General features: G+C 38.1%; 1 protein-coding gene across 2 annotated transcripts in view; it reads right to left on the bottom strand.

Moving 5' to 3' along the window:
* The window catches only part of YEATS4 (YEATS domain containing 4), a 134,396-nt gene that overhangs the window by 96,823 nt on the left and 22,880 nt on the right, over positions 1-14,693 (bottom strand). The window contains exons 7-8 of one of the 2 annotated variants that reach the window (XR_003432896.1): positions 12,211-12,403; positions 9,192-9,325 (exon numbers count right to left, since the gene is read on the bottom strand). Coding sequence is in view for 1 of the 2 variants with exons in the window: in XM_027106997.1 (XP_026962798.1) it covers positions 12,234-12,403 (170 nt within the window). In the remaining variant the exon portion in view is untranslated. Of the gene's footprint in view, positions 1-8,113; positions 9,326-12,210; positions 12,404-14,693 lie in introns of those variants that run through there. The other variant, XM_027106997.1, reaches the window with a different exon arrangement.

Genomic DNA, 14,693 nt, shown 5'->3' with positions numbered 1-14,693 from the left:
TTTAAATCATTCCCCTGAAATCGGTTTTATAATTTCAGTTATGCAAGAGAATACTGAGGCTCAGAGAAATTAAGCACCTGTCTCAGTTCACACAGTCCATATTGGGCTTTCTCCAAAACCCAAGTCATTTCTAAATATTATGGTATTTCTAATTATGTGTAACTGTGGCTCTCACCATTTGGGATGGGAGAGCTCTAGGGCAAGAAAAAGCTTCTTAGCACACAATAGATGCTCAATAAATAGTTGTGGAATGAATGAGAATATATTGAAAGGGGTTGGTCTGTGGTTTTAATGTCAGTGATGGACAAAGAAATATGCTATGCTGGAGACCTGAGCTGCCTCCAGCCTGAAATTCTGGAGATGACTTGGGCTGCAAGTCGATTGTCTTGCATGTGAAATTCTTGATACAAACTCCAGAAGTCACCTCTCAGCTGAATTCCTTTGTATGGGGAAATGGGCACCCTCATAGTCTGCTGGTGGAAGTGCAAACTGGGGAGAAGTTTTCTTGAGCAACCTGACAACATGTATCAAAAGCCTTAAACACACACACACACATGCACACGCACACACACCCACACCCCTTTATGTCCTGATAATTCCTCATCTAAGAATATATAACTGTTAAGAAAAAACTGGAAACAATCTAATCTAAGTATCCAATAGTAAAAGAATATGGTACAGTCATAGAATGGAATAATGTGCAGCCCTTACTTACGGTGTTGCTTTTTATTATTGTTCTAGATAAAGTTCATGCTATATAATATTAAGTGAAAAAAGAAAGAAATCAGACCAGTTGCATGGCAGTTCACAAAAAAAGAAACTCAAATGGCCAATAAGTATATGAAAAGATATTCATTCTCACTCAGAACTGAAAGAAATGTAATTCAAAACAATGAAATATTTTTCACCTAAGACTGATGAAGAGTTGGCCAGAGAGTAAGGAAACACTCTAATGCACAGTTGTAGAAAGTATAAATTGGTACAAACTTTTGGGAGAAATTTGGCACTATCACTAAAATTTAAAAATACATATACCCAGGGTATTCCCTGGGGGTCCAGTGGTTAGGATTCCGCATTTCCACTGCAGGGGGCATGGGTTCAATCCCTGGTTGGGGAACTTAGATCCCCCATGCTGCGTGGTGTGGCCAAAAAATAAATTGCTTTAAAGTGATTAAAAAAAAAAAACATACACCCTTTTTGGACCTAGCAATATTACTTCTAGCAATCTTACTTTGTCCTATAGAAATACATATATATGCAGAGATGTTCATTATAGCACTAACTGTAGCAGCAAAAAACTTGGAAACAAGTTAAATGTTCATCAATAGCCAAATGATTAAATATATGGCGGAACATTCAAAAAAGTGAAACATAGGCAGCTCTCAAAGTAAATGATGTAGATCTCTATGACAAAGACACTTACATTAGTTAAGGTCCAGCCAGGAGCACAAAAGTCATGTCAGACAATGCAACAGAGGGAATTCAACATAGGAATTAATTGCAAAAGTTTAGAGGCTAATTATTTTATATCTAGAAGGTGGTGATCCAGAGACACAGGCAGCCCTGCAGGCAAGGCACAGGCAGGTGAAGAGTTGAGAGGGCAGAATCAAGATTACTCTATCTAAGGCCATTTCTTCTACTCTCTGCTTTTCCTTGTGTATCAACTTCAATTTCTCTCTGTACACAACTTTCAAATTCCTCTCCATGCACATAGCTGCACCAGTTTTAGTTCAAGCATCAGTGATGGTTGAAGATAATCCCAGGAGATAATCTGATTCAGACTGGGCTAAGCATCCACCCAAATCCAATCATCTCTAGCCAGGGGGAAGGGCCACAGGACTCACCTCTGTGAGTAGCGACTGCAGTTCTCACCAGAGGAGCCTAGGTTGGGAAAAGACTGTCTACCCTTGACAGCATGGAAAACTGGATTGGTTCTGATGCTATCAAAGGAGGGAATTCATGATGGGGAGAGGATAGGGATGGAAGATGATAACTTAAGTTTTGGACATGTTCAACTGAGATGCCCACAGAACATCCAAATATATTGTTTAGGAAGTAAATGAATGTAAAGTCTGGAGTTCAGCATGGGAATTTGGACTAGAAATCCAGGCTTCAGACAGTCAGCATAAAAACTGTATTTGAAGCCATGGGTACATGAGAAAAAAATTGCTGGTTCAAGATACAATTCTAGAGATTAAAAAATATAGAATAAACAGAGGAAGAGGAAACACTAAAAGAGACTAAGGAAAATTGACCAAAGGACTGGTATATAAAAAAAGAAACAACACAGAAAAAATAACATGGAAAGAGGAAAGAGAGAAGTTTCAAGGAAAAGAAAGTGGTGACTTCTACTAAATAAGATAAACCCTGAAAACCGCCCAGTTGGATATGGTCCCAAGGTCTCTGATGAGGGGCATCAAAGTGAAGGAAAACACAAAACTGCAATGAGTTTAGGAGGTTAGGAAGTGAATTCCTCATGATTTAATGCTTTTGTAGTCATCCATGAGACAGCAAGGTGACAAGCCTTGGTGAAATTAAATGGAAGGAATAAGTCCGTGTGCTTTTGCGTCACAGTTCTTCAGCAAATCTGCTTTGTATAGAGTAACTTGGACTAACCTAGTCAACTGGGGACATTACAGGCCATGGGGACATTTAAGGCCCAATCTCAGGTTTTTATTCCGAATTTGCAGAAAAAAATCCTAGAGCTCCCTCTTGGGGTTGGCAACTCTTGTATATTCCTAGTCTTAGAAATACTAAAAGGATCAGCAAACTGTGGCCCTGGGGCTGCATCTGGCCCTCTGCCTGTTTTTGTATGGCCTGTGAACTAAGGATGTTTTTCATCATTTTTCAATGATGAAAAACAATGAAGGAACATTCAAATTTCAGTGTCATTAAAGACATTTTCATTAGAAGACAGTGCTCATTTGTTTCAGTATGGCTACTTTCATGCTACAATAGCAGAGCTGAGTAGCAGTGACAGAGGATGTATAGCCTGCAAAGCCTAAAATATTTACCATCTAGTCCTTTTCTGAAAACATTTGTGGACCCCTACTCTAGAAGAGTGGAGAGGGTGGTCCTGGGGCTTTAGGTTGCCTTTTAGAAATATAAAAATAGCTTAGTTCTGGTCACGAAACCTCAGTAAAAAACAAACTATAAATCTGTCTAATCTCTGAAAATCTTAAGTATAGGAACAACTCCAGCATAATTAGACCCACATAAATGCCTCCATTTTAGGCCAAATCCAAGCGTTTCCACCTGACTTATTTGTGCTTCTTTGTGATATCTGGAGACAGAGCTGGGCAAGACTCTGTGCCTAGCACTGGGACAGGCTAGAGTAGATGAAGGGAAAGCCAAGATCTGCAACTAGACTTGTGCCTTGGTGTGGAATAGATCCCGGTGCAGGTGCTGGAAGTTAAGTGGCAGAGAACAATAAAATGACAGCGACCATTTATTGAGCACTTCCTGTATGGTAGGCATGCCAAGTGCTTTACATTCTATTATCAAGACAAACAAAACTAACTCCCTGCTCTTTCCCAAGAGTGAAAAGTCTGAAGGCTGGTAATACAAGTATAGGGTTAACATCAGTTTCCACATATTTATATATATATGTATAGTTTCCAAGCGGGAACCAGGAGTTCATCAATTCCAGTTTACCCTTTTGAGGTATGTGAACTACAACACAAAAGAGAAGGAAGCAAGATGCCATGGTACTTCAGAGGAAGATGAACTTACTTGGGAGTGGGAAAGGGAAATTTAAGCCTGGAAGAAAGGAAATATTTTAACAAAGGAAGATGGAGGGTGTGAAACAGGAGAGTGCAGGGTACATTTAAGGAACAGCATGGAGATTCTACTCGTTGAAAAGGAGGGTGTGTATAGACTAATTTTTTAACTTACAGATTTATTTTCACTTTGTCATAAAGGCCCTTCCAACCATGCCCATCACAGGTTGGGGTGGGGGCAGTCTTCTTAGGTTCAACTACACATTGACTCACAACTCGAGTGTAGACCACACTTGGATACTCCAAAGGGTACAGAGCAGGAACCACAGATGTCTGCCAGGGTGTGGGTGAGCACCCCCAGGATTCCTGGTGGTAGACCCCTGAGCAGTGCAGCTTAGACTCAGGGAAGCAAGGCAACCATCCTGCAAGCATGGAAGCTGCCTTGGTTTACAGGCATCACTCCCTACAGGAGCTGATATCTCTTGTAACAACTTCATAGGCATAGCTTCCAGGTTTCTAATTACTAGAGTCACAGCATTCAGGGAAATCCAAAGATAGGACTTCCTGCTAGGGATTGAGAAGTTCTCTCACTCCAGATGTATTTTACCAAACAGGGGTCATTTATCCTATGTGCAGTGTTGCCTAGCAGCATGGTTGACACATTATCCTTATCAAGTTGCCTGAGAAACAGAACTAGAAAGTTAACCAAGGGTCTAATTGTCAAGCAGGAAGGGGAAAGGTTTTGTTAACATTTTACCCATCTTCCCCAACGCCCAATCCAATTTCAGTGCTTTCCTCAAAAGTAACTCCTGTTAATAACCTTTCTAAAAATTTACATAAAATTGTGTACGTATCTGTAGGCATTTAGTTTACATCCAAGTTTTCACTATCAAAAACAATGAATATCTTTATGTACACATGAGAGTATTTCCTAGCAGTGAAATTATTTGATTAAATGATAAACGTAAAATTCGTATAAATTGCTGTTAATCTTACTGCACACCAGCAATGTATGAGTACCAATTCCCCTTCACTCTCTGTGACACTGTGTATTAGAAATCTTTAAATTTTGTCATTATAATGAATGAGAAATGGTCTTGTATTAATTTGCATTTCTCTGAATACTGCTGACTTCACACATCTTTTCAAAGGTTTGGCCACCATTTGATTTTTCCTTTTCTGAATTACTTAATTATATTTTTTGCCCATTTTTCTATTGCGTTGACTTAACCTTTTTTATTGATTTGTGGGTAATACATATATTATTATATAACCTATATTATATACTACTTATATATTTCATATTATATAGTATATATAATAGTATACATATTACTGCATATATATACAATATTCCATCTATATTACTACATATTTTCTATATATTACTATAGCATATATATTGAAGTAGTGTTTATATATACACACATAAATATTTTATTTGAGTATTAACAGATATGTAATGGGAACTATTAACAATTTTTGATCGGGGAAGCTTGGTGCTGGGAGTGATTAAATGTTGGGGCTTTGGAGTTAGACCTGAGTCTCAGCTCAAATGCTTCCTTGTATATGTGACTATGGGCAAAGCATTTAATCTCCTTGAACCTAGGTTTTCTTATTTGTTAAGTAGGGATAATAACATGCATTCACTGGGTTACCTTTAGCTAAGTGTGGGGCCATTAAGTCTTCAGTAAATGGTAACACTTAGCATTATTATTTTTTAAATTGAGATATAATTCACACACCATAAGGCATACAAGTTTTAGTATATTCACAAGGTTGTGCAACAATCACCACTATCTAACGCCAGAACACTTTCATCACCCCCCAGAAGAAATGGTTTCCTCATCACTCCCCACCTCCCATACCCCTATCCCCTGGTAACCCCTAATCACTTTCTACCTCTGTGGATTTGCCTATTACGGACACTTCACATAAGTGGACAATACAATATGTGACTTTTGTACCTGGCATCTTCCATCTAGCATAATGTTTACAAGATTCACCCATATTGTAGAAGATTTCTGCATTTCATTCATTTTTATTCTGAATAATAACCCATTGTATTGATATACCACATTTGATTTATCCATTCATCAGCTGATGAACATTTGTGTTGTTTCCACTCTTGGTTATTATGAATCATGCTGCTATAAATATTCAGGTTCAAGTTTTTGTGTGGACCTTTGTTTACAATTCTCTTAGGTATATAGCTAGGAGTAGAACTGCTAGGTCATGTAGTAACTCTATGTTTAACTTTTCTGGAACTCCCAAATGTTTTCTTTAGCAGCTGTACCATTTTACATTCTCACCAGCAACATATGAGAGTTTCAATTTCCTCACATCCTCACATCCTTGTAAACACTTGTTATTGTCTGAGTCTTTTATTACAGTGATCCTAGTGGGTTCTGATTTCCGTAGTGACAAATGATTTTGAGCACCTTTTCATGTGCTTATTGGCCATTTATATTTCTTCTTTGGAGAAATGTCTATTCAAATATTTTGCCCAATTTTTAATTGGTTGCTTTTGTAAGATATATAGTTTGCAAGTATTTTTCTCCCATTCTGTGGGTTGTCTTTTTACAATCTTGATAGTGTCCTTTGAAATATAAAAGTTTTTAATGATACAGTCCAATTTATCTATATTTTTCTTTAGTTACTTGAGCTTTAGGTGTCATATTCCTAAGTATTTTATCCTTTTTGATGCTATTATAAATGGAATTGTTTTCTTAATTTTACTTCCAGTTCATTGCTAGTATATAGAAATATAGGGCTTCCCTGGTGGTGCAGTGATTAAGAATCCACCTGCCAATGCAGGGGACACAGGTTGGAGCCCTGGTCCGGGAAGATCTCACATGCCACAGAGCAACTAAGCCCATACACCACAACTACTGAGCCTGCGCTCTACAGCCCACGAGCCACAACTACTGAGCCCGCGTGCTGAAACTACTAAATCCTGTGTGCCTTGAGCTTGTGCTCCACAACAAGAGAAGCCACCGCAATGAGAAGCCCGTGCACTGCGACAAAGAGTAGCCCTTGCTCGCTGCAACTAGAGAAAGCCCGCGCACAGCAACAAAGACCCAACACAGCCAAAAATAAATAAATTAATTTAAAAATATATATATATAACTGATTTTTGGGGGGGAAAGCAGGGGTGTGCTGGGATGAACTGGGAGACTGGGTTTGATATATATACACTAATATGTATAAATTAGATAACTAATAAGAATCTGCTGTATAAAATAAAATAAAATTCAAAAAAAAGAAATATAACTGATTTTTGTATATTGATCTTGTATCCTGCAACCTTGCTAAACCCATTTATTAGCTCTAATAGTTTGTGTGTGTGTGTGTGTGTGTGTGTGTGTGTGTGTGTGTATTTCTTAGGATTTTCTAGGTACAAGATCATGTCAACTGCAAATAAAGGTACTTTTACCTCTTCCTTTCTGATCTGGATGCTTTTTCTTCTTCTTGCCTAATTGCCTTGGCTAGAATCTCTAGTAACTCAATGAACAGATGTGGTGAAAGCAACCATCCTTGTTTTATTTCTGATCTTAGGGGTAAAGCATCCAGTCTTTCACAATCATGTATAATGTTAACTGTGGGTTTTTCATAAATGCCCTTTATCAGGTTGAGGAAGTTTCCTTATATCCCCAGTTTGTTGAAAGTTTTTATCCTAAGAAGGTATTGTATTTTGTCAAATGCTTTTTCTGCATCTATTGAGATGATCACATGTGGCTTTTGTCTTTTATTCTATTAATATGGTATACGTATTAGTCTGCTAGGGCTACCGTAACAAAGTACCATGGACTAGGTGGCTTAAACAACAGAAATTTTTCTCGTAATTCTGGAGGCTAGAAGTCTGAGATCAAGGTGTTGGCAGAATTGGTTTCTTCTGAGGCCTCTCTCTTTGGTTTGCAGATGGCCATCTTCTCCCTGTGTCTTCACATGGTCTTCCTAATCTCTTTTATAAGAACCCAGTCATATTGGATTAGGACCCATCCTAATGCCCTCATTTTAATTTAATTACCCCCTTCAAAGGCCTTATCTCCAAATACAGTCACATTCTGAAGTATTGGGGGTTAGTTAGGACTTCAACATACGAACTTTGAGTGAACACCATTCAGCCCATAACTGTATTACACAGATTTTTATATGTTGAGCTTACCTTGTATTTATGGAATAAATCCCATTTGGTGATGAGATGACTTAATCCTTTCTATATGTGGCTGGATTCAGTTTGTTAGTATTTTGTTGAGGATTTTTATGAGCAGCTACTAGCATTATTATCTTCTTTATTCCCACCATTCCAAGTGCTTTTACATGTACTATTTCACTTACCTTAAACAGAATTGCATGAGGTGGGTAGTATACTCATATTCACTGAAGCAAACTGAGGCTCAGGAAAGTAATGTGATTTTACCCTAATTATAAATTTGCAGTAATACATCATATAAATTGAAACCAAAACCACAGATGAGAAGAACATTAGGAAGATGAAAGAAAGCAGGATTTGGTAAGACCAAAGAGAAACTTTGTACAGCTAGAAGTTTACGGGGTCAATTTGAATGGCATCTGTGATTTCAATGACATGAGAACTGAGGTCATCTGCTGATGTGCATAATAAGAGTAAATAGACTTGTGGTTTCAGTTCATGCATGTAATGAAACCAAGTAGGGGTGACAATTCTCATTAATTTTGAGATCATGATTTGACCAGATAAACTGGAAGGAGAATAAACCAAAATTTTGATGATAGAGATTTGACTGTATCAATAACAGCACACTGCAATTTACAGATTCCTTTTTCCTTGGAAAGCTTTTCCAAGTAACCTGCCAATTCACACGCTCTTCTCTAAGCCTTGGTGGAGCCGTACAATGATATACCATGACTGCTCAGTCAGAGAAAGCTGAGTTCAAATTCTACCTCTGGCTCCAAAGGACTGTGTGACTTTGCAAGTCATTTAATATCTGCAAGACTTTACTCCCTCATCAAATGAGGGAATTGAATTAGATATTCTCTAAGCTGCCTTTTAGTTTTACGACTCTATTAATTTAATGAATAAGGGGAGTGGTGATTCAGTGGACTGGGAATTTTCAAACAGCATTGCTGAGGAATTCACTGAGGGTAGATAAGGAATTACTGAAGAGCAATGAAGTCTGGTAGTGGACAGAGAGCAGGTAAGCTAGGGTGAGTAGCCAGTGAAAGTGAGAAAGTAAGCAGATTGGAGTGGGGGCGGCTACCCAGAGTTGGGGATGTCATGGGGCATATTACACAGGCTACTGCAATCTAGTTGGTTAATTAATTACACATTGTTTTAATTAAAAATAACTAAAAGTAATTAAAAATCCAGATCAGAGAGTCCAGACTGGGACAGAAGTCAGATATACCCCACACCTTTCACCACCTATTTTTACATCACGATTATGATCCCAGTTCACTGGATGATGCATTGAAGAGCAAGGATCTTACCCATAAGTCCCTCCAATAAAATTCCAGAAGAAGTCCTGGCCCATCAGCTTCTCACGTCATTCACAGGTCACATTTCATTTCTCTGAACTGTCACATGACACTTCATATTGATCTGGTTCATCGGAGGCAATGTTCTGATAATCAAAAGACATCAGTTTTTCCTTTTAAGTTTTAAACTATTTTAAAATTCTCTTTAATGCAAATGAAATGCACTATTACTGTAAAAAAGTCTAACATTCACACACATTATGTAGATACTGACAGTCCCTATAATTCCTTTTCCTATTGTTAAGATGGGTGAAAATTCCTCCAAGTCATGCTTTCTCTCTATACGCTAATGTAATATTATTTACAAAAAACGGAATCATGAACACTATTTTGCAAAGTGCCTTTTTCTTGCTCACCAATCAGTATAATCCAGGTATTTTTTCATGTCAGAGCATACAGATGTGCTTTATCCACTTTGACAACTACAGAGGAGTCCATCATATCACTATATCATAGCATAATTTATGCAGCTCCTATTGATGGGCATTTACCTTGCTTCCAATTTTTTGTTATGTAAACAATAGTGCAGTGAACATCCTTGTATATATCTTGCATATTTGGGTTTTTAAAAATAAATTTATTTATTTATGGCTGCATTGGGTCTTAGTTGCTGTACGCAGGCTTTCTCTAGTTGCAGCGAGCGGGGGCTACTCTTCGTTGCGGTGCACGGGCTTCTCATTGCGGTGGCTTCTCTTGTTGTGGAGCACGGGCTCTAGGTACGCGGGCTTCAGTAGTTGTGGCACGCGGGCTCAGTAGTTGTGGCTCGTGGACTCTGGAGCGCAGGCTCAGTAGTTGTGGCGCACAGGCTTAGTTGCTCCGCAGCATGTAGGATCTTCCTGGACCAGGGCTCGAACCCATGTCTCCTGCATTATCAGGCGGATTCTTAACCACTGCACCGCCAGGGAAGTCCCCGCGTTTCTACCTTTCTTGAAATAATAGAGCATAATATGCTGAAAATGCTGCTTTTTCTTCCATCTTCAACATTAAAATGGCTACACAAAACTTCACCAATTTTGATGTCTTTTAAATGCATGCTGATATGACAGCTGTCACATACAATCTAACAAAATTGTTTCAAATGAAGTTAAAGACAAGTAAGTGCTACTAGAGCCATCTTATGGAAAAAACCAAATTAACCTTTTGGCAAACCCAGTAGAATGGGACTTCTCCCCATTCTTTTTTGATTTATCCCCAAGCCCTACCCTATTCTGTGGGCATTGGGGTAAAAGGTAGGGGAGAGCTGAATGATGCCTAGCACAATTAGAAGTGCCATCTCCAACCCCCCAGAGAACCCCTGGCAGAAATCTCAGACCACAGCTTTGTCCAACCTCCATAATGCTTATAAATGTCACAACCTAGAAAATAAAGCAACAAAGTAAAAATTAACCAATCCACCAGGGCAGGTAGATTAAAAGTATCTTAAAGTACTAGAGTGGCTAGTTATCACTCTGTAGAAGGTATAGAATCTGCATTAGGCACATGTGTGGTTTCCATTTTTAGCAGCTTTGTAACATGTTAATATTATATGTTTTCCAAAATACTTTCCTACTTATTGTTGCTCCTAGGTTGCCAAGATGGGTCAGCCAACATGGCCTTAAAAATTAAGTACCACTAATGTTCAAATTAGATGAGTCAAAAATAGAGGACTCACCATGTGGATCTGAACAGGACAGCCTGAGGATAAGGTAGAGAAATTAGGGGAAGTATGTAAAATTGATGCACAGCTGCATCCTATATGTCAGCAGTCCCCAACATTTTTGGCACCAGGGACCGGTTTCACGGAAGACAGTTTTTCCACGGACTGGGGATGGGGTGGGGATGGTTTTGGGATGATTCAAGCGCATTACATTTATTGTGCACTTTATTTCTATTATTATTACATTGTAACATATAATGAAATAATTATACAACTCACCATTATGCAGAATCAGTGGGAGCCCTAAGCTTGTTTTCCTGCAACTAGATGGTCCCATCTGGGGGTGATGGGGCTGCCTCAGCTCCACCTCAGATCATCAGGCATTAGATTCTCATAAGGAGCGCACAACCTAGATCCCTCGCGTGCCCAGTTCACAGTAGGGTCCCCACTCCTATGAGAATCTAATGCCACCTCTGATCTACAGGAGGTGGAGCTCAGGTGGTAATGTGAGTGATGGGGAGCGGCTGTAAATACAGATGAAGCTTTGCTCACTCACCAGCCTGCCACTCACCTCCTGCTGTGTGGCCCTGTTCTTAATAGCCACAAACCGATACCAGTCTGTGGCCCCGGTTGGGGTCCCCTACTATATATCTTTGGAACAGGCATGAAGGACTGAATATTGTTCTATGTAAAACTAATGACACTGTGGGAGTTAGGCAGAACAATACTTAAGATATGATCTTGGCTGTCAGAGAGCTTCTGTATGCTACAGTGACTGCAAATAAGAGATGCATGGTCACAATACTATGGAGATACATTAACTGTAACGAGAGAGTGTGAATTGCTTCAAGGCAAAGAAATACATCAAGAGGCAGAAACAGCAACTGTAAACTGCATTTATTGAGTGCTTATTGGGCACTGGGTACATCAGATACAAAAGAGTTGGGATGGGGGCAGGTAAGAACTTAAGAAATTAAATACATTAATTTTACCACGAATTCTAACTACTAGGGAAGTACAAAATTCGTACAAGTTATACTTTATAATGAAATTTTGATGTCTGTCAAAAGGATAAGCTATACATACAATGCAATAAAAATGTTTTAAAATTGTGCTTAGTATCACAGAACTACCCCGAAATGGGTTGATAAAATGCCTATACAGCATTATACACATATATTTTATATTAAAGATTGCTTGTAAAGTACAAATACTTTGACCCCATTGCTGAGAAATCTATGGCTGACAACTATATGTGCAGTTCCTCTAAGAAACATTGCAGCATTTGTAGTACATCTCTCCTTTAAACTCCACCTTATTTTTAGTTTCACTTACTATCGAGTTCTCTTCAGAACTGTTTATATTTCTTTTGTCTGATCATCTTCTTCGAGTTTCCTGATTTCATTTTTTAAACAATTTATAGTTTCACGACTTGCTTTTAATCTCTCTTTAAGCTCTGCAATTTCAAAGCTTGTTTTTTTTTTTGCAGCTTCTAATTTTTCTCTGGTTTTCACTTCAAGTTCTGCAACTAAAGAAAACATACACTTTTACTGATTTATTTCATTTTTCTCACATGTACAAGATATTTCATAGAGCAATAAATGTGGCATTTCCTTAGGTCAATGTTTTCATGATGAAATGCGGACAACTTAAGATATGTAACTGTAGACAGAGGGGGGTAGGTAAGAAAGTCTGAACTCTCCAGAGAGGATCTAATATGTTTTCTACCACTAAGAATGAAATTCTGACCACTAATTTTTTAAATTTTATTAAAAAAATTTTTTTTGACCACTAGTATTTTAATTCACAGTTAACATTTTAAGACACAATATCTTAAATTATGTCTTAAAATTATGTCTAATTTTCTAATTTGATTTGGAAATGAGGGAGTATACAGTCCAAGAAACATCCAGCTAATAAGAGTTTACTAAAAACAGTACTCTTAAATTTATGTACAGGTAAAATTTACATAATCACACTGGTAAAACAAACCTCTATCTTTTTTCAAAAAGATATCAATAAGTGTCTAGGTTTGAATTCCAGCTCTATCATTTACTAGATGTGCCACTCTGAATAAGCTATTTATTATCTCTATGCTCTATCCCTCATTGCTAAAATGAAGATTATAATAGCAAACACCTCATAATATTATTTGTTTAAAAGATTTAAAAAGAATACTGTCTGGCACATAAAAAGCCATATTAACTACTATTATTACTGAATATTTAAAACATTCTAGCTGGCTACATAACAAATTACAAAATAAAAATATCATTACTGCAAAATAGATTATATCGATTTAACTATTCCACTTGGATAGTGTAGCATCAAGTTTTACAGAGAAAAATGACTACTATCATCCAACATTTCCACCTTGTGGACATTTCAGGTAATTGCTGCTGACGAATGTTGAGGCACAGTTGTTTGTTAACCTAAAAGGATCACTAATTGGAAGCAGTGTGGTTTGGTGAAGAAAAAAAACCAAAACCATTGAAATCAGAAAGACTTGAGTTCAAATACACCCTTGGCCCCTTAATAGCTGAATGCTGATATCTCTAAGTCTCCCTTCATCTCGTCTTTCTATATGATACAGTTAAAACTTCATATTTCTCGGAGGATTTATGAGGATTAAGTAATATACCTAAAGCATCTAGCGCATTAAAAACACACAATGTGGGACTTCCCTGGTGGCGCAGTGGTTAAGAATCCTCCTGCCAAGGCAGGGAACATGGGTTTGAGCCCTGGTCCAGGAAGATCCCACATGCTGCGGAGCAACTGAGCCCGTGCGCCACAACTACTGAAGCCCACGCACCTAGAGCCCGTGCTCCGCAACAAGAGAAGCCACCGCAATGAGAAGCCCGAGCACCGCAACGAAGAGTAGCCCCCGCTCGCCACAATTAGAGAAAGCCCGCGCCTAGCAACGAAGACTCAGTGCAGCCAAAGATAAATAAATAAAATAAATAAATTTATAAAAAAACAAAAACAAAACACGCAATATGTCCTTATTTTCCTCACTGCTGGTGCTTTCTTTTCGTGATATATTTTGTAACACAGGTAAACTTTTATATTGCCAAAACAATCCATATTTTTCTTTGTAATTTTTCATTGCTTTTATTTTTTAAATTATTTTTGAAGACAGTACATACACATGATACAAAATTAAAAGGCTGAAAAGTGTAGACTATGGAAAAAATGTCTCCTTTTTATATGTGTATGACTGATTTACTTTGCTGTACACCTGAAACTAACACAACATTGTAAGTCAACTATACTCCAATAAAAACAGAAACAAAAAAAGCCTCCTTTTACCCCTGCCCCCCACCAACCAGCACTCTTCCCAGAGATAATCAGTTAGGTTTCCTTGGTATCTTTCCAGAAATAATTGGTTCAGAGACGAGCATACACCTAAGTGTGATTTCTCCTCACCCCCAACACAAGTGATGTCACACTATCCACACTGCTCAGCACCCTGCTCTTTCACTTAACATTACTACATCTGAAAGCTCACTCCATATCACAGGGCTGTCTCATTCTTTCAAAGGCTGCAGAGGACCTCATTGAATGGACATACATAATTCATTGATCTGTCCCCTCTGATGTACATTTGGAGTATTTCCAGTTTCCTCTATTACAAACAATGCTATAACGTGTATGCTGTGCATAATCATTCCAGTACACTTGTGGGCTAAATTCCAGTAAACAGTAATTGAAGGACATTTGATCTTGTAAATCTGGAAGAATGACAAGTGACTCTTAGAAGTCCTCTTAATTTATAATCTCACTAGCATTGTACGTCTATTTCCCTACTGCATCAACTT

This window comes from Aethalodelphis obliquidens, unplaced genomic scaffold (genome assembly GCF_003676395.1).
Source record: "Aethalodelphis obliquidens isolate GAN/ISIS:26980383/991018 unplaced genomic scaffold, ASM367639v1 scaffold8, whole genome shotgun sequence".
In the NCBI taxonomy this organism is placed as follows: Eukaryota; Metazoa; Chordata; class Mammalia; order Artiodactyla; family Delphinidae; genus Aethalodelphis; species Aethalodelphis obliquidens.
This window is presented reverse-complemented; position numbering and strand designations above follow the sequence as displayed.